Genomic DNA, 25928 nt, shown 5'->3' with positions numbered 1-25928 from the left:
GTTAGGTCTCAGCTGTGGCGTGGGGCCCCTGAGCGCCGTCCTTCACTCTACGACCTGCCGGCGTCTGGACGTCCAGCATGGGGAAAGGAGTAAGTGTGCTTCATTTTTTTTTAAATAAATCACCTCTGATAAACTTATTGTTATGAAAATGTACTAAACCCTGTTACTTCCTGTGTGGAGTTTCCTTCTCTAACTTCTGCACAGTTGCACATATGGGGCGGTCGTGCATCATGGAAAGCTACTGAGCCGTTCTAAATGTGGCCGCGTGGCTCCACGTCTCTCCGAGTTCTACTTTGTTTGGATTTTTCAGTCAAGAGCAACATCTCGGGCTCTGATGGCTTTTTCTCCCTCGATACGTTTTATTTCCGGCTTGTCGTTTATTTGTGTAATTACGTAATTTTTTTTTTTATTCCTTCCATCGGGCCGATTCCATTTACCTTTATGGGAGGACAGGCTGATAATTGTCCTCACGCACAGCGAGGGGAAATTGCTATGCCAGACACATTTCAGGCACTCCACCGACTCCGCGCTCCCTCTTTGACTCTTTTTGATTACTTTTTTCACTGTGCCACTCGCTCGGCGCTCTCCTCTCAATCTCTTTGTATATCCTCCCGTCACTGACATGCACACGTGCCGCTAAGAGGAGACTGACAGCAGCAGATGATTTCCATGATGCACCATTCTTCCATCTGTTCGTGACGCACATGCTCTCTCGCTCGCACAAATGAGGAACTCGTATCGTGAGAATAAACATTTCCCCCCTCGGTGTTTAGTGAATAGTTTGCCGATAGTGCCAGGAGAGTGAAATTAAGCAGCCTACACCAAGTCCATTGTGCTCCTATTGACACATGTAATATGCGGGTATGAATGTAAATGGCTGGGCTCAGCAACGCTAACAAGCATGTGACTTTTCCCCACTTATTGTCCGTGGGGGGTTTGGGATCCTTGGGGCCTGATGTATGGTAATTTCTCTCTCTCCCTGCAGTGTGGTGCCGAGAACGGAGGGAAGAGGAAGAAGAAGGACAGGGATTTGGACGAGCTGAAGAAGGAAGTGTCCTTTGTAAGAAACACAATCTGTCACCGCTCCTGTTCACACTCACTCCGCAGCCGTGATTGATTCCATCGCCGCTGCTCCCAAACGATCCCCAAATAGTGTTACGCCAAAAGTCACCAGGTTATTGAACAGGGCCATAAATGAGAACAGTGGCCCGTAAACAAAAATGGCAAAGCAGCCTGCTTAGCGCAGTCAGCTCGAGACGAGTTCCCAGCCAGCCTGTCCTCTCCTATCTGTTCTACCACCCTCTGGCTGCTCTTCTTTGTACTCCAAAAGATACTGAATAATTTGTGGGCCACCAGCAGTGTAGTGCAGAGTTTTTGTCTTGTGCAGAGCTGTAGCTCTTTGAGCTGCTGTCAAAACGCAGCCAAGCGATGCCCGTGAAGGCTGGGCTCTGTTTCGCTGCTCGCTCTATCTCTGATAAAGCAGCTCGTGTCAATTATCAAGTTGGCCCGTGACTGATTAAAGAGAACAATTCCCTGGATACTGTCAACATTTTGGAGTGGTTTCGTGATTAAGTGATCACTCTGCCTCGTGAACTACTTCCTCAGTCTGTGATTTCCAACTTTCTTTCTTTCTTTTTTTTTTTTTTTTTTGTAACCCAGAAATTCTTTTAACAACTGCCAGACAATGGATGATCAATATTGGGTGTAGGGGGCTTATAAACAAAGCTTAACAAGCAAACTGTTCTGTGAACACTGGGGCATGGCTTTGATCGCGGCCAAATTAGGTGCAGCTGCAGCCCACTGTCGTCCACTGGAGACAACTGTAGGTGAGACAACTGGTGGACGGGTCCCTGTGCTACTGTGGAATGAGAGAAGCAGCCGTTCATTCTGTGGGACTGACGCCGACTTGACAGCTGACGGCGGAAATTTGGGTTTCTCCTGCACCCAACTCCATTTTGAAAACTGAAAACAGTATCTTCAGGAAGCTCTCAGGCCGGTTATAGAGGATTAGAATTAAAAATACACAACCAGACAACACAATACACACATTAAACAACAGCATGAACTTTTGAAGAGAGATAAAACTGCTGCTTTTGGGCGGATTTTCCTTTATTAGGTCACATTTTCACTGCTAGAGAAAAGACGGTTTCCTCCCCTCGGTTTCAGTTCTACTTGGAAATGCAGAGGGAGTGGGCTTCCCTCTTTGACCTCTTTGATATGTCACGATTATACACTTAAAGCCCCTGAATCCACGTGAGGTGGAGAGAATAATGTTTTTTTCCTGCTGGAAGATGGTACTGAATTCATGAGTCCACCCTCCTGCAGCGGCGGTACTCAAACATTATACACATAAGTGTAAATGTAAGAGTATAAATGTACTGCGGTAAAAGTGAGAAGTACCCAAAAGTAAATGTACTTTTTAATATCCCACCGCTGCCCTTGTGATCCGTTCAACCATTACTGTGGTCACTCATTTCACTTCCCTTTATAGCTGCTTCCAAACGCTTCTGATCTTCAGAATAGGACAGTGAATGTCGTGCTGTAGAATTTCACGATATATCACAGACGAAGTCGCTTAATAATTCTACTGGCCAGTTAAAATACTCTGATACTGTTTATTGATCCCGTTCCACTGAGAAATCAAAAAGGCACATTTTCTCCCTGCAGGATGACCACAAAATCTCTCTGGACGATTTGGGGAAACGCTATGGAGTGGAGCTCACACGGGTAAGGACGTGCACGCACAGAGACACACACATTCCCACATGCACACTCTCACACAAACACACACAACAAAGAGCAGACCGTCCCTTATAGAGATGTTATCTCTGGGCGCTCTGTACCTGAAAGCAACATCCAGCTCACCTTGAGCCTTCTTCATCTTTAATCCCTCACTCACACACAAACATATACATTTTCATGCACAAACTCCTAAAATCCCCGAGTCAGGCAGACGCCGATACATCACAAAAGTCTTAATGCTGTGACCGCGCTCGCTGTGTGCCTTGACTTTCACATTGCAGGTGTAGTGAAACTGATTTCTATCTTTGTAATAGTAGCGCTGAGGAAAACATGGAAGCTGGAGAGCTCAAGAAAACTGTAAAAAAACGTAGATTTTCACTGAATTTCACCTTTTCAGGCATTAAATTGAAAAAAAAAAAAGTTCAGCGGAGTCAAATCCAGCCCTTGTACGGCCGAGCACTTTAGATGAGAGGAGTCGCCCAGTTTATTATACATGTGGTTTTAAATAGGCCAGGCAGGAATACTTGATGTTCTGCAACTGCCGTCAAATTGCCTTTTAAGCCGCAGTGAAAATGGGACTGTTGTGTTGTAATAAGATTCGCAGCACAGACAGAAACACTCTCACTCCTAAAAAATGAGCTCTCTCCAATTTGCTCCCCTCCCAGGGCCTGACCAACGCCAGGGCTGTGGAGATTCTGGCCAGGGACGGTCCCAACTCCCTGACTCCGCCGCCCACCACCCCGGAATGGGTCAAGTTCTGCCGTCAGCTGTTCGGCGGCTTCTCCGTCCTGCTCTGGATCGGCGCTATCCTCTGCTTCCTGGCTTACAGCATCCAGGTGGCCACAGAGGACGAGCCGGTCAATGACAACGTGAGAAACTGATTGTGGAAAATATGCAAACGTACAAATTATTCATGCAGATGCAGCTATGCAAGGATGGTTCCCCTGGTTATATATATACAGTGTGGATATAAGGGTACAGGCATATATACAGTAAACTCCAGGGTTTTTATTAACAGGTACATTAGGTGCATCTTTTATTGAGTTTACTGTAAGTTACTGTAATCAGTCGTACGTAGCACCAGTTGTAGTCTTGTAGAGTGTCGGTCAATTTCTCCAACTACCCTTAATATCTGGAGAAATCAAAAATACAACAATGACTGTAAACCTCAACTGCTCAAAGGCAAAGGAAGGTTAAAAACATTTCATCAAATCATTTGCACTGAGGAGCCAACCTCTCCATTGTGGTTCATTAGCAGCCTGTATAATAGGTAACTGGTGTTAAACAGCTCATTTTGAGATATATTTAATATTAAATATCAACATTCTACCGTCCGTCAACCTTATTTTTGTCTTAACCTTTAAAAACCATGAGTCACAATGCACATTTCTTGATATGACCTGTATTGAAGTCACATGAACAACACGGAGCCAAAAGGAAACACCAGCAGTTCGTCCTCTTAAGTGTAGAATTTACGAGCGTGTGACATTATGAAACGGCAGCTGACACCGGCCTCAGCAGGCAGTTATCCATCCTGCAGTTTATGGGCAGCATTAGGACTCATTATGTAATCATCATTCCACACTCTCCAAACCCCCGACAGTATTACAGCCTTACGTAATATACAGTAACATACAGAGAGACACACGCACGCATGTACTTTAATCTCCCCGTGATTTAATCTCTGTATTCAGGGCTGAGCGTGTGCAGCTGGATGCTCTGCTGAGCGGCTTCAAAGCCCCGGCTGCCTGCAGCTCTGGCACTTTGAGCCTCTGCATAACGTGCAAAACGTTTAGTGGAGATGAAAATCCAGCCTAACAGGACTTTACACGTTGTTGTTGTCTTCATTTAGCTTTGTTCTCGTTATTTTTCATGTATTTATTGAGCTGAGAGATTTTCGCCGATCGGAGCATCACCACCTGCTGAAATGACACAATTCACTGTAATTTCTTTAATCTTAAAAGCTTCAAGATTAGTTTGATGGTTCACTGACTTTGGAAAAGAAAGAATGGAGCTTCTCTTGTGCCCACTCTTCACCCTGAAATTCTCTTCTTGCTCTTTGCACTGCAACTTTGGTGCAATCTCCTGCGAGATGTGCGAGAAGCTTCAAGTGTTAGAATCAGCTCCAGCAAGTTGAAGAGCGAAGCTGAACTGTAGATCAGTTAAAAACACTTAGAAGTCATTAAAAACCAGCGTTTATCTCCAATATTCAGCAGAAACTTTTAAAATATGAAGTCTTCTTGACAGTTTGGTGTATTTGTAATATCATGGGTGAGTTGGGTTACGCTGTCAGAGCTTCAACACATTGAAAGATTTTGCGATTTTCTCTACACGAGATCACGAGAAAATGGAGCCCAGCAGAATGTATCACCGCGTGTGCCTGCAGGGGGCGCTGCTGCCTGTAAAACACTTACATGGCGTTGCTTTAAAATCCATGTTTATAATCTTTAAATTTTATTCTTGCAACTCTTTAAGCAGATCGGAGTGTGTCACCCATCTGGACAGATGTTACTCTGATAATTCTGCACAACGAGAAGCTCCTGAAGCGAGAAGAGTCAAAAGAGCTGAGACTTAACATCTGTTTAAAAAAAACAACACGTGTAAACAAAGCTGGAAACAGAATAGTAAAGTGGAGGCAAATATTGTAAACACTGACAAATGATATTCTCAGGATAGATATGTTTTCCCTTGTTCAGAGGATTTCTCGCTGCTATAGTAAAAAAAAAATTCATGTGTGAAATAGCAAAGCAAGCTGTTGTTTTTGTAGGATTTTTATTTTCCAGGAGTCCAGGACGTAAACCTCGAGATCGAGAGCCGAACCCGTAACAGCTTTTTCACTGCTAGACGAGACAATATTCACCAAAAAATAAAATATCAAGAAACCAGAATAGATGCTTGTTGCTGTCACATAACTGTGAGTCAGGCTGCAGCGTCTCTCGGTGGCGTCGCAGATCAAACTCTCCGCTCTTGGTTTTTCTTGGTTTTCTGTTTTTTTTGCGAGACAGATGTTCCCTTGAATCAAACGTCCACAATGACAGGAAGAGACACAAGAATTCAGCTGGAGGATGAATTCTCCTTTTAAATCCCGTTGAGACAGAGAGCTTCTGCAGTTTTGTTTTGGCTCTTCACTCTCTGCATTTTTGGTTGTTGTCTGAAGCTTGAACGTGCCTCACGTCATCCAAACTCAGACGATACTGACACTGTCTCCCCCTGTGGCTCGGCTTTTACCAGCTGTATCTGGGCGTGGTGCTGGCAGGCGTGGTGATCATCACTGGCTGCTTCTCCTACTTCCAAGAGGCCAAGAGCTCCCGCATCATGGACTCCTTCAAGAAAATGGTGCCTCAGGTGAGTTGATGCGTTCGGTGTCGTCGCGGTGCTTCTGAATCAATAAGCCGTCCCTCAAGTGGGGCTTACACTCGCACTTGAGTGGAAACCTAATAAGCTTGCACAAAAGAAGAATAAATGTTTGAGCCAACTTCGGATTGTGAGTGTTTGCATAAAAACTCCCCTCACGTTATCCACCTCCAGCACTTTGATTGCCTAATTCTTTAATCTATTTAGGCTCTTTTCACTCCCTTCTTGTGCCTCCTCCTTCTCCCTACCTGTCTTCTTTCTCCCTTCTTCCTTCTCCTCTCGCTCTCTCTCTCTATCTGCCTTTCACATACCTCTACACCCTCTGGTACCTCTTTTTTAATCTCCCTCCTATCTCCTGCTCTGACTAAATCCTCTCTCTGTTCCCAAACTCTCTCTCTCTCTCTCTCTCTCTCTCTCTCTGTCTCTCTCCCTTCCTCGCACTCCCTCTCCCTCTCTTGTCTCCCGCTTCCTTTCGCTCCATGCCAGCAAGCGCTGGTGATCCGGGAGGGGGAGAAGATGCAGATCAATGCTGAGCTTGTGGTGCAGGGAGATCTGGTGGAGATCAAAGGGGGAGACCGCATCCCAGCTGACCTTCGAGTGATCTCCTCCAGCGGATGCAAGGTAGGGGAGGGGTCCAGGGCTCAGCGCCGGGGGCAGGAGGTCTCACTGGGATTACAGTAGTACTACTTTGGTCTTCATTTTCTTTCTGCCTGTCTGTCTTTCTGTCTTTCTGTCTTTCTGTCCGTCTTTCTTTCTTCCTAATTTCCTTATGCTTTCCAGTGGTGCTACACACGGGGAAAAAGTTAGTTCACAGAAATGATTTTACTTAACTTTTTAATTTGGTGTAAATTCCATTAAAAACCACATAAATTATATTAGTTGTTAAATAGTAGTTGCTCATTTAAATTCATTATAAAAATACAAAGAATACATATTGATGAGTGTATTTTCACCAAAGTTTGTACCAATTCATCTCATTGATATTATTGATTTATCTGAAAACGTTGAGCTGTTTATCAAAATTAGAACAAGTTAATAATGTTAAATGAAAAATCTGGTCCCGATATTTGGCCCGACGAGTAGACCGACCAGTTCATAATACTATACTGGTGCTAAAAACAACATTACATAGAACAAATACTGCATTTTACAATTAAATCGACTTTGTACAATTATTTTGTTAGATTTTCAATTCCAGTTCAATTCAGTTTGATTTGAAAAGCACCAGATCATAATCTTCATTATCTCAATGCACTTTACATAGAAGGTCAACAACTTAAAATCTATAGAGAAACCAACACCTCCCACAACGAGCAGCACTTTGACGACTCCCTCATTAATATGAACTTTTATAGTTTATGTATTTCTGTGACATCACAGCTCACCTGTCTGTTTCCTCTTTGTGCTGCTGCAGGTTCTTCACATGAAAACCAATCCTGACATTATCCAACAAACAGACCGGCTGTGTCTAATTTGCTTTATAAATAATGATCATGTCTTAATGACCCATATGCAGTTTTAACGCCGCTCTTTACCCACTTATGCAAAAGGGGGACGGATGGTATTAAATAGTGAATATTTCTCCCACTAATTTTAAAGGAGATAAATGTCTCTGTGGCTTAGGGAGGCACATTCTGCTGCAGTGATGAAGCTGTTTAATAAAGTACCCGTCTGAGCAATGATCACAGATTAGCTGAAGATGTTCACGATGTTCACCGCCATTTATCAGCAAGTCACCCGCTGCTCCCGCAGCAGGTCAACCCGGCATTACTCAGCCTGAGGGGAGAGTTTGTCATGTGATCGTGGAGAATCCCCCTCAAACCAATCCTTCACCATCCAAACCTTCGATTCTGTGAGTCACTATTTGCGTTGGTCGACAGAAAAAGTATTAAAGTGAACCACGATAAAACAAGAGGGAAAGTAAACTCATCCCAGCCAATTCAATAATAATACTGCATAAAATATACATTAAAATACAGGGATCTTTAATTTTCCAGACAATTGTTCTAATCAAATATTCCAGGAAGTAATGGTGTGTGGTTTTGCTCTATTAATCCTCCCTGAGGAGCATTAGGGGTCGTTGGAGGTCAACCGGGTGTTTCAAGATTTTAAAATATAATAAATCCCTAATATCAGGGGGGGGGGGGAGTGGGGACGTGTTGTCTGTCTTTCTACACAGTCTGTGGTCGGGACGTGTCCCACCTGAATATAATGACATCTATGGCCACATGCTATCAACTTAGTGTGAAGAATATATCTGCTTTTTTATCTCCCTTGGAAACAAAATGTAATCATTTCGTCTCTGGAGCAGAACTCGATAACCATTACCTATTATATTACATTATTAATATGATTTTAATATTTACGACAGTGACAACACCAAATGAAGTTTCCTCCTGCTGGCTCTCATTAGCTTGACATGAGTCTCCTCTCACTCCCCCTGTCAGTGCCACCTCCTCGCTCTCTCCTGTTTCTGTCCCTCCCTCTCACTGGATAACACGTGTCTCTCCTCCCTGCTCCCTCCCTGCTCCCTCCCTGCTCCCTCTCCCCGTGAAGGTGGACAACTCCTCTCTGACGGGGGAGTCGGAGCCCCAGACTCGCTCCCCAGAGTTAACCAACGACAATCCTCTGGAGACGCGCAACATCTGCTTCTACTCCACCAACTGTGTCGAGGGTCAGTGGGATCTTCTCTCATGATACCTTTTGTTACCTGGAGATTTGACTCAGCAAACCAACCACGAATTTCACTGCACAATTCATCACACGTTCCGTAAAGATTATTATTGAGTGTTTCCCTTTGAGATGCAACCAGTGGGGATTGGAGTTGGTATTTCAGTTGCTATCAATCATTAAACAGCGACGCAGTGAGCATTTCAATGGCATCATCATATTAATATCTGCAGCTTCGTCAATGTCTTCCTCTGAATTTTAACGATAGAATATATATATATAACTAACTCTAATATATAACAACAGTTGGACTTCTCATAGAGTGAGTTTTGGGTAAATCCAATCATTTGTCAATGAAGGACTTAGCCGGAGTTGGAAGTTTATTACTCGATAACAATCTGAGCACAAAGTCCATTAGTATCTTTTGATCATATCACATATTGTATATCTGCATCAAATTACCATTTCTCTGAGTAATTAAAATACTTGTTTTCCCTAGATCTAGGTGCATCTTTTAAAAACATATAAAAAAAATTAATCATTTCAGAAATGTATGTAGTTTTTTTCCCTGAAGAAGAAGAAGATCAGAATCAGTAATAAAAAAGGACAAGATAGAGAACAACAGTTTTCTATCTTATTGTCTGTTCCTCAATTTTGTTTCCTTCGAGTTTAGGCTGCGTTGAATAATCCGATTTCTAAAAAGAAAACCTCTTCCTTTCTTTCGTACCTCCGGTGCCGAGCCATGCAGATAGTTTTGTGTTTTTCAATGTTTGTCCCTGTGATCTCTGATTCCACCACAGTGCAGGGAAATTAAATCATGTTTGCAGTGTTCACAGGATTCAAAATGATATAAAAACAACTAGTGACAATATCTTTTTTCCCGGGAAACACTTTTGCTCTTGTTTTCATTAAAACTGCTGAGAAAGTAGTCCCTGCGAAAAACAGCTGATCACAAACTCTGTCCATTACAAAGTTTGTGCTCTTTAGAGATTCAGGATTCTTCACACACGCACTCGTTCAGTCCAGCATCTGTTCGGCTGCACCTGAGCATCAATCACCGGCCAACACCTGTAATTCATCTCCATCCATCACTGCTCCTCATCCAGCCGTCACCTCCCCATCAACCCTCCTTCCTACTTACCACATACAGCAGTCAACCCCTGCAGAGTCCTCCACGCCGTCTTATCACTCATTTGTCTCTCGACGCACCACTCGGAGAAACGCACGCACATCACAGAGCGCGGGAAGACAGTGGATCAGTTAAACCCTTGATCTTCTGCTTAGTACTCCCGTGATGTCACATTTGAAGAGCTTGCTTTGAATTTGTTTTGAAAAACTGACAAAATGGGTGATTAATCATCTGTTTGGCTCAGGAGATATCATTTTTTAAATGTTAAGTTTTTTGGAACAATGTGTCAAACGCTGATGTTTTTGTGGAGCGAGCCAAACTGAATCCTCTCCTCCCTCTCAGGTACAGCCCAAGGCATCGTGATCGGCACCGGGGACCGAACGGTGATGGGGCGCATCGCCACTCTGGCGTCGGAGCTGGAGGTCCGCCAGACGCCCATCAACATCGAGATCGAACACTTCATCCACCTCATCACGGGCGTGGCCGTCTTCCTGGGCGTGAGCTTCTTCATCCTGTCCCTCATCCTGGGCTACAGTTGGCTGGAGGCCGTCATCTTCCTCATCGGCATCATCGTGGCCAACGTGCCTGAAGGCCTGCTGGCTACCGTCACTGTAAGTAGTGCGTGTGTGTGTGCGTGAGTGTGTGTGTGTGTGTATGTGTGTGTGTGTGTGTCGTACTTGCCTCTATAGAACAACGTGCACTTCAGTGTGCGATAAACAAGTTCTCCTTGCAGCAGGGTCACAACATTCTTCCTGGAATAGAATGAGAACTAGGCCGTGGGGGGAAAGGTCATAATTTAGCAGCTGCACTCAAACATACAAAAGGTTAAATAGTGTTTGTGTTGCAAATGGTAATTTTAGATATTTTTATTTGAAAGTATTTTTGAATTACTTACTAATTACGAGTGATACTAATGAGTTCTGTAGGATGAGGAGGTTTTTGTGTAGAATTAGTAGCTGTTGTGTTTATTTAGTATAATTAGCATCAAGTAAAGACCTTCCTGCAGGGCTAGTAAACAGAGGTGTGACTAATACAGTTATTAACGCTCTCCTTTAAATGGTTGAGGATTTTTCAGTGTCTCTCTCCTCTGGCGTGTTGTTTCAGTTTTTTGTGTGAGTATATTTTAAAAAGCCTAAAGTAAATTCCATACACGGGCTGAAAGAGTCAGGAGCTAAAAACCACGTGTTTCAGACAGAGGCTGAAAAGAGGAGCTTCAGCAGTGGCCGTATCAGGAAAGTGACGTGTCTTCTCAACAGTGGAAAATGAAAACCTTCTCAAATAATATCACAAATAACAATCATGAGCCTGAATAGAAGTATAATGTCTCCTTTATAATGTCACTGAAGTAGCTGGGAACACACTTGATTAGACCGTTTTTATTTCTCCACAGGCTTCAAAACCAAACTATTCACATGTAAAAACTGTCAAAACTGAGCAGATCTGAGGAGTCGGATGTTGATCCTTCATTGAGTTTTCATATCGAGCAGCTGCTTTCACATTTCTCACAGCCATTTGATCTATTGTTAGGAGTATTGATCCGTGCAGCTTTGAGCGTGCCAGCCCGAGACGCCTGATGTTTTGCCTGCTGGCTCACTGTCATGGCTCACCTGCACGGAACATCAATGTTAAGAGTTACGCCCGTGCATTTCCTAACTCTAATTCAGCCTCAGTGAACATTAAATGATTCTACAGAGCACAGGTGATTTACTGCTGGATGTTGAAGCGGCTCCAATGCTGAGGTGCGTCTAACTTTTTTCTGCAACAATAAACAAAGCACGCGCCGAGCTGGATGCCAGCTGGCATTTCAAACGCCGTCAGTCGACATTTCACTGGTCACAGAAAATAAATTAACTTCCAGTGGCTGGTTTCTTTAGTTGCTTTCTCTTTTAAACACCGGGAGAGGAAATGTTCGTGTGCGCTGCCTCTGCTGCCACGTGAGCGATGTGGTCATCTTGGTTTAATGTATGTTGCTATGTCTCCTGAACATATAGAATGAGTCTATGCATCATGTTTGCCTCTGCACCTGCACCTGCTGTTAACCAGCCAACCAGGCACACACACACACACACACACACACACACACACACACACACACACACGCACACACACACACACACACACACACACACACACACACACACACACACACACACACACACACACACACACACACACACACACACACACACACACACACACCATCACATTTGCTGTAAGGCACCTGGCCCACGCATGATTTCACATGCACAAACACTTGAACGCACCGGTGCGTACACATGCTCTCTCCCGTTGTTGACCAACAATCATCCATCCTCTCCCCTCCTCTGCCTCCCCATTCTGTCTCTCTCCCCCCCCCCTCTCACCTCCCACCGTCCTCCCAGGTGTGTCTGACTCTCACTGCCAAGCGAATGGCCAAGAAGAATTGTCTGGTGAAGAACCTGGAGGCCGTGGAGACGCTCGGCTCCACCTCCACCATCTGCTCCGACAAGACGGGCACGCTGACCCAGAACCGCATGACCGTGTCCCACATGTGGTTCGACAACCAGATCCACGAGGCCGACACCACCGAGGACCAGACAGGTAAAAAGGGGAGGGAGAGGTGAAGAGAGAGGCAGGAGAAGAGAGCATGGTGGGAAGATGGAGGGACAGAGATATAAAGGGGAGTGTGTGTGGGAGCACAGAGGGGGGAGTGTGACCACCTGCCGAAATTCATCTGCACAGTGTTCCCGCTGCCAGCTGACTCTGCTGCTCGAGCTGCAGCCCGGATTAAGTGAGCGGTGGTATGCGGTGGGTGGCACAGCCCTCGGCGACGAGTCTTTTCCCCAGAGGTCCCGAGCAAGGCCGCTGCTGCCGGAGCAATTGGATTCAAGTCTCATACAAAACGGCAACAAATGAAGCCAGATTTCACAGAAGCTTTTTAGCAATAACCGAAAGGGTTTGGGAGAAAGCAAAAAAAACCCCAACCCTGTGTGCATAGTAACGAGCGTTCAGAAACACAATGAGTAGCCAGCAGTGCTGACAAAGGCCACACAGTTGGAACAGTGCAGGAGCTGGAGAGAAACAGTGGTTTCATTGTTCAGGAAGAACAGACAACTGGATTTTTCAGCAGCTGTTGCAGGTTCTGCTTAGATTCGTTGGATTTTAAAAAGCCACAGTTTGCCTCCGTGTGTTTTATGTTGCACGACACTTCATCGTGTCCTGTTTGCACATTAAGAGCGACAGTGACCGCTCTGGAGAATTTGAGCTGATATGAATATCTGCACCGGCCGCAGACAGAAGGTCATTTTCAGTTTGATTGCAGGTGACGAGGGATGAAGTCTTTACTGCAGGTTTTATGTTTTTGAGACATTGTGGTTAAATATGAATGTTTTTCCAGACTTGGGGAAATTGAAAAAATAAAGTGATTGCTCAACTTAATTGACCCCTATTCTGTTATTTAGCTACAATATCCAGTGCTCCTCTGTGAGCCGAGAGGGAAGTCAGTCGCATAAATACTGTATGAGCCCTACTTTTAAAATGAAAAAACTGTCTAACCGAGCCTTCTCTCTGCTATTCTCTCAGGTTTGGGCTTTGACAAGAGCTCTGCTACTTGGACGGCTCTGTCTCGTGTGGCCGGCCTGTGCAACAGAGCGGATTTCAAAGCCGCACAGGAGCACCTTCCCCTCCAGATGGTATTGACTTCCACCCCACGCTGACACTACAACTGTAACTTTCCTAAACCTTGGCATCGGCGTTCCAGTCTCATGAATTATCTCTGCTCGATAATGCATTGGGGGTATAATGGGTTTAGTTTAATCCAAGGACATCATGAACAGGCCTTATCGGATTTGTACCAAATAATACATGCACATTATTCATAAGACATGATTTTGCCTCAGTGGTTTGCCAGTAGGGTGAAGCTAACAACATGGCTAGGTGAGCTGTCACTCAGAGAGAAAAAGAAGCAGAGGCAGAAGAAATATTCAAATCCTTTACTTACTATGAGGGAAGGCAGCAGTATGATAACATAAATCACAGGTGAGATAATAACCAACACTTCTACTGAAAGAACGAGGCTGAATCTTTTTGTTTCAGAACATCCACGACAAGACTGAATGTTACAGAAATCCTGGTTCTTCTACTTCCCTCCACAGAATCTGTTCATTAATACATTTTGAGGAATCCTGCTGATAAACAGACAAACAAATGACAATTAAAACACTAGAGTGGCATCAATAGAGCACACACCTCAGCTGTAAGGACCAAACTGCACATACTCGTAGATATCAGTTCCCCTAAATGTGCCTGATTGTTTTTCATCAAGAACCAGGAGTTATTCCCTGGATTTATCAGTGAAAATGTATAAAACTAGATCTGTCCCTGTGCCGCACCGAAATTCAAAAGGTTCCTACCTGGACCTTGTTCCATCCTTCCACCAAGTTTCATGGAAATCCGTTCTGCAGTTGTTGCAGAATTCAAGACAGACATGGGTCAAAACATAAGGATTTATTTATGTCTTTTAGGATTTGTTGATATTGGAATGACCAAAAAAAACGTTATCTTATTGTTTAAGTTGAAATGCACCTAAAAGAAGCAGGAGCTTAGTTCACATGCTTCAAATTGGACATATGTGCAGTGTAATTGTTAATATTCTAACCCATATGGCACCAACAGGGAAAAAACACCCCGTATAAATAATTTGCCAATACCACTTGACACAGGTGCATTGCACACACACTGGCTCACACTCCGAACCTGCCTCTCACACAGACAGACACACTGTGGATAATCCAACGCACCCCTGGAAATAACTCCCCTCGCACTGATACACAAACACACACACTGCCGGATGGTAAGTCGATAATATCCCAGTGTTCCACCGACCGCTCTCTCCTCCAACCGGTGCTGCACTGACCTGAAGGAATTCTCTGTGTGGCCCCCAGCAACAGGGATTAGAGCTTCTTTACTCCCAGGGGAGCAGACCCTCGAGGTGCCCGGACTTCCTCCCTTGCATTAAGTAACGGTTGTGTCTTCTGACGGCACTCGAACACAGCCGTCAAGGCCCAGGCTCCACTGCCATTACGAGAACGAGTCCCCATCTGCACCCACAGAAACACAGAGAAATGGAATTTCCTTGATCTAGTTATTCATTCATGAAAAGGCACAAACAAGGACAAATCTCGCAGAGTGTGTGTCCTTGTTTTTCGCGCCTGTTCATGAATGAGTAAACAGGAACAAAGAGAAATCTCTTGTCTTAGTTTGGCCCCCGTTGGTAAATCGAGCACCAGTTCAGCGTAGATTTTAATAAATTGTCTCTAAGAGCAGGAGGAAGTGCAATGATAATTATGGAACTGTTATTGAGGGTGAAGTTGGAGGTTATCTGAAGAGAATTCTCCTCTAAGTGCTTCGAGCAGCACCGGGGGTGAACTGAAACCCTAATTCGGAAACCTGTCTCCATCTCAGACCGTCCTCACACAATCCACCCGATCACTAACTTTCTAAATTATCTCTGTTCGTCGATGCAACCGGGACCAGAGCGATTACAGATTCAACCAATATGTTCATATGAAAGGAAACAAAAACAAAACCCAGTGTGGACTATAATTACATTATCAGTATATTAATAAAACAGAGGGTAAATAAAAACCACGTGACTTCTTTCTTGTTCTAACGTTTTGCTCGTTCGACGGCTCATCAACAATAAATGATTATTATTAATATCGACGGCCATTATCCAAGGCAAACAGTGAGAGGAGACAGCAGCAGCAGCAGCGTGGACACACACACACACACACACACACACACACACACACACACACACACACACACACACACACACACACACACACACACACACACATGCCCACGAGCAGCAGCGGTTCACTGAGGTAGCTGTCATGCACAGACGATGTGAGCGAGTCCTGATGGACCGTCTGTCACCGAGCATCTCACAAACAACTTTGTCACACAAGTTGAAGCCGGTAGATGTGAAAAAAATAACCCCAGAATAAATAAAATAAAATTGGATCGGCACACTGTCTCCACACCGACCGTACAATGTCTCGGTGTCTGCGTGTGGTTGTAATGTAAACATGCTCAAACTCATTGACCTTTTCTCAGTGTCAAACAGTGAGCGGTGACATTTACACACCTTGAGAGGAATCAGATCTTCATGAGTTGTTTCAACAGAAAATATTGTAAAATGTAAAAGACTATTATTACTTTTTGTTTGTATATTTAAGTATTTATTTAGGATTTTACTTATTTATTTATATATAATTGTTTCTTTTAAATTAATTAATTTGACATTTTGGCAGTTTTGGTCCTCCGTACCCAAGAAGCATCATCACTGAACACCACTCAGAATAAATTATGAAGTTTTAATTTCCTGAAGCATCACTTTACTCGTTAGCTACAACCTTAGCAACCTGTCATTGCTGTTTATTGCCACAGGTAATCGTTTAAAGTGCCGTTTACACCTATTTCCCAAAAGTGCCTTTGCATAAATTGCCAAATAATCAGTTATACTTTTCCAGAATCAAAATCTTCTTCATCCTCTAAACTGCAGAAAAAAACTAGTTTTTGCTCTTCCATCATTTTTACATGAAATTGTTCTGGTGTTATTATAAGTGCTGGTGATGCAGGTGATTCTGAGCGACCTGCATCAGAGCGATGAACCACACAGTGGAAGTAAAGGAAGTTCTCTCAGGTGCTGCGTTCATCAATTAAACAACACACAATCTGAAAAGCCTCTCCTCTGCACTGCGGTGTGATAAACACCAGGCAGCGAGACAGCTACTCCTTTCTTAATATGCATGTGTGAATAACTGTGCTAATGTGCGCTGTCTGTGTTTCCCCAGAGGGAAACCGCGGGGGACGCGTCGGAGTCGGCTCTGCTGAAGTGCATCGAGGTTTGCTGCGGGAGTGTTCGTGACATGAGAGCCAGAAACCACAAAGTGGCAGAGATCCCCTTCAACTCCACCAACAAGTACCAGGTAGTGCATGGGACTAGTGTCACATCTCAGCTTTGTGCCTGAGCTGCAAATCCAGAGACGACTCATAACTCGATTCATGCTCACTTGTCTTTTTTTATACGATCTTACAAAGAAAGGTTTTTAAGTTCTTTTGTTTTGGAGGCTGGAGCTGCAGCAATGGACAGTTGGAGGGAAAGTGTCTTCTGAACATTAGAGCATATAATCCTTTTCAAACTATAACGGAAATTATAATTATCAACCTGAATATGAGAATAACAGTCTCCTTTAAATCGTATTGAATTGAATCTTACTAAATTCTTGGTAAATGTAATTTTAATTTGTATTTGTAGAATCTATTCATTTTTTTTGCTCTTCAAATACACGATATTATGACATTTTTCAAAGAAGCGCGGTTTACACGGTTTGAGAGAGTCATGCATATTTATTTTAACCTTCTTGCATCCGGGGGAGTGCAGCCTGAACATCCACGCTCCTTTATACAAACCGCCTACTTTACATTCACACGGTTTCACACGGTTTCACACATCCATGTTTGGAAGCCGCCCAACAAACCACAACCTGAGGCCTCACAGAGACGATGCAGTGTTCACATGTCGTCATTACGTTGGAAATCTACTGTTTGTAGGAATTAGGAAGTGGTTTCTGTTTGGCTACGTAGAAAATGCTGTGTTGTACAAACACGGTTTAGTTAAAAAAGACGTAAGGATATAAGGGAAACATGGTGAGTAGTTGGATTTGGATTGATGGATCCGAACCGGCGCTTCTGGCAGGACTTCAGTTCACATGCATGCTGAACATCCTGTGGAGGTCAACAACGACTCTGAGCAAGATTAAAAACTTAGTATTGAAGTCGTCACATGGAGCTGCAACACTTTGCTCAAGGGCGCCGCAGCAATTAAGGCAGGGGGGGGGAGTGTGTTTCTCGCTTCACTTCCCAGTCCCTCAGGAGATTTGAACCGGCGTGTGAATAACGGAGCAGAGATGTTGGAGAAAACAAAGGACTTCCTGTGTGTATTTTGTGCACCTGTTCCGTGACTTAAAATAGGAACGTCTGCGTTGAGGGGAGGGAGGAAAGAAAAAAGCAATTTTGCTGCGGTTCTCTGAGATTAGATATGCTGTGACTCAGATACAAATTACCTGGGGGAGTGTGTGTGTGTGTGTGTGTGTGTGTGTGTGTGTGTGTGTGTGTGTGTGTGTGCAATGCAAGTTGTAGCACCACAGGAATACATGTGAGAGTATGAATGAATGTCCCTTCAACACAGGCGATACACACAACATATGAATACTTAGTGTGCATCAGTCAGTTTCAATTAGACTTTTATTTCACAAACGTGGGACAGCGACGTCCTGAGTCTCTTTCAAAATAAAACTGAATCATGTTAGCCTCGCATGACAAAACCACCGGTAATAAACTACACGTTGCATCATAAATGAAGCTGAACATGTTTTGAAAAAGCATCCTGCTATTTTATGTCCTCACCGCTCTTTTCTGTCCTCCTCCGCCCCCCCAGCTCTCAGTCCATGAAGTGGAGGACAATCCCTCCGGTCATATTCTGGTCATGAAGGGAGCGCCGGAGAGAATCTTGGACAGGTTGGTTAATCAATAATGGATCGATTATACGTCTCGCTGGAAACGCAGGACAGAACTTTCACTCGTTTTTCATTTAGCTTTTTTCCGTCTGCTCCGTGACGTAGAGAAGGAAACGACTTTTCTTAAAGGCTGGAGATATTCTGAAAGTTTTATTTCTTCGTATTGTCGGTAAAACTCGTGAAAAGACAGGAGCCTTAAATGGATTGATCCAACCAACAAGCATCGTCCGTCTGAAACTCAAGGACAAATCTTAAAAAATACATTTGTGACCTGTAGAAACAAATGAGTTTGGGGGAAATATCTCCTCCTGTAAATATCAGGAATGGAAGCTCAATCATTTCTTTACCAAAATGGGACAATCTCATGATTTTGGCATCACTCTGACATATAGTCTGACCCAGTTGGTTTTCTGGTGAGACTAAAATTCCGCTGGTTCGTCCACAAGCTCTTCTTTAATGTGACTTTGTGAAATAATCAGATCTAACTTTTGTTGTGGAAGAGTCGTCCCTTTTCTTCACCCTGTTCTTTATGCACTCTGTGTTTGCCAGTGTTGCAGAGTAGAATCAACCTTTCGGCTCGTATAAATATTCCGTTGACAATTAAAGCAGAATAGATTCAAACTTACAGTGCTTTTATTTCAAATTATGTTGATTGTATTAAAAATGTAAAAGCACAAACAAGGATTTTCTTAAAGCGCATATGATTTTTTTATTTTTCGCCGCGGGTCTTTGCTAACCCACCTTTGTGTGTTGTATTAATATCACAGATATCTTGTGTATTAGAAGCATTGTTTGTGAATGATTTACAGGTGCAGTAGCATTATGATCCAGGGGCAGGAGCAAGCGCTTGATGACAACTGGAGTGAAGCTTTCCAGAACGCCTACATGGAGCTGGGCGGCCTCGGAGAGAGAGTGCTCGGTACGTTTGGTGGCACCATCTATTACGGGCTTGTTTGGGAGCATGTAGTTTGGGGGGGGAGATGCAGTTGGACACAGCACTTACTTTTTATAATCTCCTTGGTAAACAGGGCAGTTTCCCCCGAATGTTCCCATAAAAGTGTGGAATGTTTTTATTATGACAGCGAATCCAGGGAAGAAGGTTTTAGTGGCGCAGTTTTTAGCCAGAACAACAAAAGACCCACATGGAGTCAAAGCTGAAATTACACATGTCTCACAAAATGTTCGAGACATTGGAACGTGGGGTTGTGAAGAGCTGAGGTTCAACTTTCAGTTCCTCCAAAGTGTTGTGTACACCGACTCTGTAAATGTCACCAGCTACCTGGCATCTCTCTCACATGCCAAAGGTACTAATTATGTGCTATCATCATTTTTGTTAGAGTGGGTGTCACTTTGTCGACAGTAGCAAGTGGAAAGGAGACATATTCTGAGCGGAACTTCTGAAATCATGTTAATTATTAAATCTCACTTATGCCGAGGGTGATGATGTTGATGATGATGATGGTGGTCGGGTGTTTTGTGAGGAAGAAAAGCTCCGACACCTTCAGACCGAGCCCTGGTTTCTCATCTGCAGCATTTTATTTGGCTTAGCAGATACATACTTCAAAGGGCGGTGGATTATGAATTAATAAAAGTGACTTATTCAATTTGTATTTCAGAGATGCAACCCTCCGGATCTACATTTAAAATTAAAAATGATTTGTATTCATAAGGAGGACAATGCATTTTCTGAAGGTTGTCTTTCAGAGCCTTTTTTATTTACCTCTTTTTTCGGTTAGTGTTTTATTTTAAATAGCTAAAGTTAGAGCATCCTCCATGTTTATTGGACGTTTTGAGCCAGAAATTTTTACAGTTCAGATAAATTGTCAGTTGACATCAAAGATCCTAAACAAGTTTTCTGAACTGCAGCTGCTCTGTGCTGTGAGGTGTCATTTCAGCCAGTTGTGAACGATCACCCTCTCTGATCCCTCTCGTCTCGCAGGCTTCTGCCACTTGAATCTGTCTTCGGCTCAGTTCCCTCGAGGCTTCACCTTCGACTCCGATGAGACGAACTTTCCCACCGAGCAGCTCTGCTTCCTGGGTCTCATCTCCATGATTGATCCGCCGCGTGCCGCTGTGCCTGACGCTGTGGGTAAATGCCGCTCCGCTGGTATCAAGGTAATTGGTTCCACAGATTCAACCTTCATTGTAGTTCCTGAAAAGCCTTTTCCTGGGGCTTAATTTAACAGGGTTTTTAGTGAAGGGATTTGCATGTCAAATCCCCTTTCATATCACAAAATGGAGCACAAATGACAAGCAGCCACGGCACGGGGCCCCGATAGATGCTAATCGATGGATAAACGAAGTTGCTCAGAGGAAGCTGCTGACAACATAGTCAGTGAATGTGCTTTGAAAAGAAGACAAGTGTGGATTCTTTAGATTTCTACTCTGAGGTTGTGTACACACTTATCTGTTTCACGACAACATTTCAACAGGAAAATATAGGAAATTAAAAAAGCAGGCATTTAAGGAGGAACTCGATCTATTCCAAAATCAGTTTTATGGGAGTAAAATGTAGATTCAGTCAATTTCTTTGGAAATTCCCATCACAAGTTAATGAACTGCAAATACACACAGAGCAGCTGTTTAGTCGGAGAAGTAATAAGCCGGGCTGCAGGTTAAACAACTTTCAGCAGAGACAAAATTGGGTAATGAGCTGAATGAGGTTATCAAATTAAAATGAATACAAATATGGGGGAAGGGATTTTGCATATTAAATTCCAGGTAAAGTTGTAGTTGTCTTGCAGGTGTTGTGCTTCCTTTGTTAATTATTTTTTTTGAATGACACATTGTTTTCACTACAGAAACGAAGCAGAGGCAGAAAACAGGACTGAAAGTAGTGAAGCAATGTTTAACAGAAAACGTGACCTGTCTTAGAAAATGTTACAAACACAAAGTTTTCTCAGAGATTTAGTTTTATTGTTTTGTCTGAGGTGTTGTTGTAAAAACTATAAACTCTGCCTTGTCTTTTTTCTGACATGACGAGGATATGAAGGGAAGGAAATGTTGTTTATTTGAATAAACTAGTGTACTGTCCGTCAAACTGGAGCTCGCCGGTTGTGTCTGACTTCAAAAACATAGAGACCATAGTAACAGTGAGCGGCGTTTACAGTTTAAAATAAATGGAGGAATCACTGTCTGTCGCGTCTCTTGATAACCGCTCATCCAAAAGACTTCACATCCGACGCCGCCCTTTCCTCGTGCTCTCAGCAACACACCCGTCAAGTTTGAAGCCGATCGGCTGAGCGGTCGTTGAGACAATTGAAACACAGACGGACAGACTGAAAGAGATGTTCCTCCATTTATATGGCTGGATTTGTACTGTGAAGGTTTACAGCAGATCTGACTTCATGCTGTTTCTCAAAAAGTCTAAATCATCATATTATAAGTTTGTTAACTTGTCTGTTAACTCTCTGCAAGTTGATTTAAAGATGGATCCCAAATCACTGAGAACTCAACTCTATGCAGACGATGTAATGTTTTCCAGCTGTAAAACCTTCACATCACAGCTGAACAGTATAAGAAATGAGAGTCTTATGATGTTGTACTGTTGGTTTATCGTCTAACTGACCCAGAGGAACATATTGTTTAACATACTGTTACACACTATCAGTTCTTTTTCCATGTGGCTGAGCGCAGGGTGAAAGTTTAATGGGTTAACGTGAGTACGCACATTTCAGCTGCTTCCTCTGGCGTCAGTCCAAAAAGCTTTAGTGCAATATAAAGTGCTCCAGCTTTATTGCTCCTTCAGTCAGTCTGTTTATGTCCTGCTGTATATTATGGCGGTGGTGGGGATTTTCAGAAAGGTATATGATTTTTTTATTGCTTTACTTTTTCATAAAAGGCTTTAAATTATTCGGCTGAGACGCCGCCTCCTATGCCTGTCTGTATATTAGACTGTTATACATACATGTTTCTCAAATCCACCCAAAACCCAAATATATTGCTTTAACGTTTAATGAAGGTTTATTCCTTTATCCACGGGAAGAGAGGACAAACCAGCATGTGCAGATTTTTTACTGCTGGGAGATTTAGATGGTGAAATGAGCAGTGAGGTTATTTTCGTCTGCTTCTGTCACTTTTCTTATGTTTGCATTATAGCGATAAATTGGACAATTTATTTGTAGAGAGCTGCTTCAGGACACGAAGCAGCTTGCAAGTCACTAAAACTAATCACTAAACATCGAAACTAGTATATTTTCTTGCAGTGGAGATGAAAATATTCTGCCTCAAACCAAGGATGTGACTCATTGTTAAGCTGTTGTTGCAGCTGGACTGAGCAGAAATATCAAAAAGTTCCCTCAGCCTGTCGACTACAGTGACCAAAGGCAAATGCAGTCCTTGTTTTCGGTTTTAAAAACATTATTCTCCCTGTAAGACCATCTGTTTCTTTTCTGGAGCTGAACCTCTAACCCCTAATAGCGCCATTCTCTCTCACTGTAACCACACAACACGTTTCGGAAGATGATTTATAGCTGCTGCGCTGTACCTCAAGACCGCTGTGACACATGACGCGCAGATGAGATACAGCAGGGTTAACGTGATAATGGCACGTGATTTATGGGACCTTCTGCCTGCGCTCAGGTGATCATGGTAACCGGGGACCACCCAATCACAGCCAAGGCCATCGCCAAAGGTGTGGGCATCATCTCTGAGGGCACTGAGACGGTTGAAGACATCGCGGCGAGACTGAACATCCCTCTGAGTCAAGTTAACCCCAGGTGTGTGTGTGTGTCTGTGTGTGTGTGTGTGTGCGTGTCAGACTAAGCTATGGGTGCAAGTGTCTAACAATAACTTCTCTGTAAATGTGAGATTGTGGGAAAGCTAGATAAGACGATGAAGACCAGTCTCAGTTTCTACAAAGAGCGAATCTGACACACGGCGCCGTGTAAAACCATTAACACTGAGCAATCTGGCCACGGTGATATTCAACTTCTCTTCCTACTGAGAAAAATAAGCATATTTTCTAAAATGTCAAACTTCTTCCTTTAGACAAAGTGCATGAAAAAGGCCTCGTTTGCATGAAGGTGTGTGTGTGAGTGGGAGGGAGAGAGAGAGAGAGAGAGAGAGAGAGGGGAAGAAACAGAAAGACAGACTTGAGGAGAAAACAAGAAAATGTCAATGCCCCCCGTTTGCATAATTGTCCCCGGTGTCACTGAATTCTTCTCCTGTGTGGTTATTTGTGTGCCTCGCAGGGATGCCAAGGCCTGTGTGGTGCACGGCTCCGACCTAAAGGACATGAGCTCCGAGTACCTGGATGACCTGCTGAGGAACCACACGGAGATAGTGTTCGCTCGCACCTCCCCTCAGCAGAAGCTCATCATCGTGGAGGGCTGCCAGAGACAGGTCAATGGACAGGAGTGTGTGTGTGTGTGTGTGTGTGTGTGTTCATGTGTGTGTGTGTTTGGGCCTTTTTTGAAAGTGCACAACTGAATGGTGAGTGCGTGTGTGTGTTTAAATGGCTGTGCTTGTTTGTGATAAAGTCTGGATGAATGCTTGAATGTTTCTGTTTGTGTGGAGATGTGGCTGAATAAAGTTGTGTGTGTGTCTGTTTGTGTGAGTGCAGGTGTGTGTGTGCCACTGCCATATAAAGCTGAATGCAGTTTTCTGTGTGTGTGTGTGTGTGTGTGTGTGTGTGTGTGTGTGAGAGTGAGTGTATTTGAGCATCTTTGTTTGTGCAAGTGGCAAAAATAGATGAATACAAGCATTTGTGCATACGTGTGCACGTTTCTATGTGTGTACACTCGGTGGATTCCTATATATGAGAATATGGGTAAACACGAGTGTGTATCAGTGACGTATACGATACAAACTATACAGTCCAGCCTCAAATTAAACCTTATACGCCTTAAAGTGAGCTCTCGTGCGTGAACCGTCGAAAGCAGACGTGTGTACGCACTCGCACACTTCCCAATATATTGAGGTCATGCATCAATTCACCCTGACTCTCTCTCCATGTGACTGAATGATTACAACTCAATTCCATTTTTCATTTAATCTCCCCAGAGCTGCTTTAAAGACATTATTAAGACAGAAGGGGGCGGGGCAGGGGGGACGGAGAGAGAAGTGAGAGAGAGAGAAGCTTAAATCATGGTAGTTCTCGTTCTTTTCTTGACACTTTTTTTATTCTCTGGTCCTGGCGGGTGCAGGGGGCGATCGTGGCTGTGACGGGTGACGGCGTGAACGACTCCCCAGCCTTGAAGAAAGCCGACATCGGCGTTGCCATGGGAATCGCCGGCTCTGATGTATCCAAGCAGGCGGCCGACATGATCCTGCTGGACGACAACTTCGCTTCCATTGTGACCGGAGTGGAGGAGGGTGAGTGCGGGGCCATGAGTGGAAGAGAGAGAGAGAATCAGAGACACAGGAGAATAAAAAAAAAATCTTAAAATTGAAAATATGATATGAAAAGGATTTGACTACACATTTATCAACTGAGACTTCAACTAATGTCAAGACAATAATGAAGAGATAAGAGAACAGGAAGTAGATCTTACTCAATCTTTTCTGTATGTATGAGAGAAAAGACCTCCACTCTTGTGAACACGATATCTCCAGAACACCTTCGGGAAATGTCTTAATATTTGGTGCAGACATTGGGTTGGACTCCAAGATGAACTGATTGGATTTTGGTTGTTGAAGGTCAAAGGTCAAAGGTCACAGTGACCTCATATGATTCATATGAGTAACATGTATGTAGACTGAAACTGCACTGGTTGGTGGAGGCGTTCAGTCACAGTGAAGTGTTTCTACTTTATCTTAATAAGTCTGGAAAGTTCACTTTACCTTGATTGAGTCTGTAACATGAGGAAAAAGGCAATATTCAAACTATACCACAGAATTATCAAACCGATACATCATCCAATATCTACTCACGTAGTGTCTGACTATTAATAATATATCAATATAGATGTATCTCCCAGCTCTGCTTTGAAGTATTCCTCCTTGTCTTCTTCTCTTTTTTTTTTATCGCTGTAGGTCGTCTCATCTTTGACAACCTGAAGAAGTCCATTGCCTACACGCTGACCAGCAACATCCCGGAGATCTCACCCTTCCTCCTCTTCATCATCCTCAGTGTCCCTCTCCCTCTGGGAACAGTCACCATCCTCTGCATCGACCTCGGCACTGACATGGTGAGCAGTGGGGGAGAGTGACGCCTCACTCCGTTAATTAGTCCCTCAGTGTCTGCAGTTTTCTACCATTATTATAATCAATACTTTTGACTACGTTTCTGAATAATTACCAGTTAATGTACTGGAAAACCAATTGTTTGAACGAATAATGCACTGATTGCTGAACACTAATCGCTCACTATTCCTCTGGCCTTTTGGATAATGGTTTTGTGTGCTACTTTCAATCTCTCGTGGAATTTTACAGGAAGTCACAAAAACAAAAGATGAGGTTTTAGTTTTATATATATACTTCTAGTGTGTATTCAATCTGCCAATAGATCCCTTTCACCTGAACCTTAC

The 25928-nt window shown here is 43.5% G+C and overlaps 1 protein-coding gene across 1 annotated transcript in view; it reads left to right on the top strand.

Moving 5' to 3' along the window:
* Positions 1 to 25928, top strand: part of atp1a2a (ATPase Na+/K+ transporting subunit alpha 2a) — a 32701-nt gene continuing 6773 nt past the window's right edge. Inside the window, exons 1-18 of the mRNA XM_035169825.2 lie at positions 1 to 89; positions 986 to 1060; positions 2668 to 2727; positions 3408 to 3611; positions 5974 to 6087; positions 6583 to 6717; positions 8653 to 8770; positions 10238 to 10506; positions 12277 to 12475; positions 13457 to 13566; positions 16735 to 16869; positions 18381 to 18460; positions 19269 to 19378; positions 20399 to 20574; positions 23041 to 23177; positions 23652 to 23802; positions 24606 to 24774; positions 25435 to 25589. Coding sequence (XP_035025716.2) covers positions 78 to 89; positions 986 to 1060; positions 2668 to 2727; positions 3408 to 3611; positions 5974 to 6087; positions 6583 to 6717; positions 8653 to 8770; positions 10238 to 10506; positions 12277 to 12475; positions 13457 to 13566; positions 16735 to 16869; positions 18381 to 18460; positions 19269 to 19378; positions 20399 to 20574; positions 23041 to 23177; positions 23652 to 23802; positions 24606 to 24774; positions 25435 to 25589 — 2409 coding nt within the window. The 5' untranslated portion in view covers positions 1 to 77. The remainder of the gene's footprint in view (positions 90 to 985; positions 1061 to 2667; positions 2728 to 3407; positions 3612 to 5973; positions 6088 to 6582; positions 6718 to 8652; positions 8771 to 10237; positions 10507 to 12276; positions 12476 to 13456; positions 13567 to 16734; positions 16870 to 18380; positions 18461 to 19268; positions 19379 to 20398; positions 20575 to 23040; positions 23178 to 23651; positions 23803 to 24605; positions 24775 to 25434; positions 25590 to 25928) is intronic.

Source organism: Hippoglossus stenolepis, chromosome 11, assembly GCF_022539355.2.
Source record: "Hippoglossus stenolepis isolate QCI-W04-F060 chromosome 11, HSTE1.2, whole genome shotgun sequence".
Taxonomy (NCBI): Eukaryota; Metazoa; Chordata; class Actinopteri; order Pleuronectiformes; family Pleuronectidae; genus Hippoglossus; species Hippoglossus stenolepis.
Note: the sequence above shows the minus strand (reverse complement) of the source record. Positions and strands in the feature narration are given on the sequence as shown.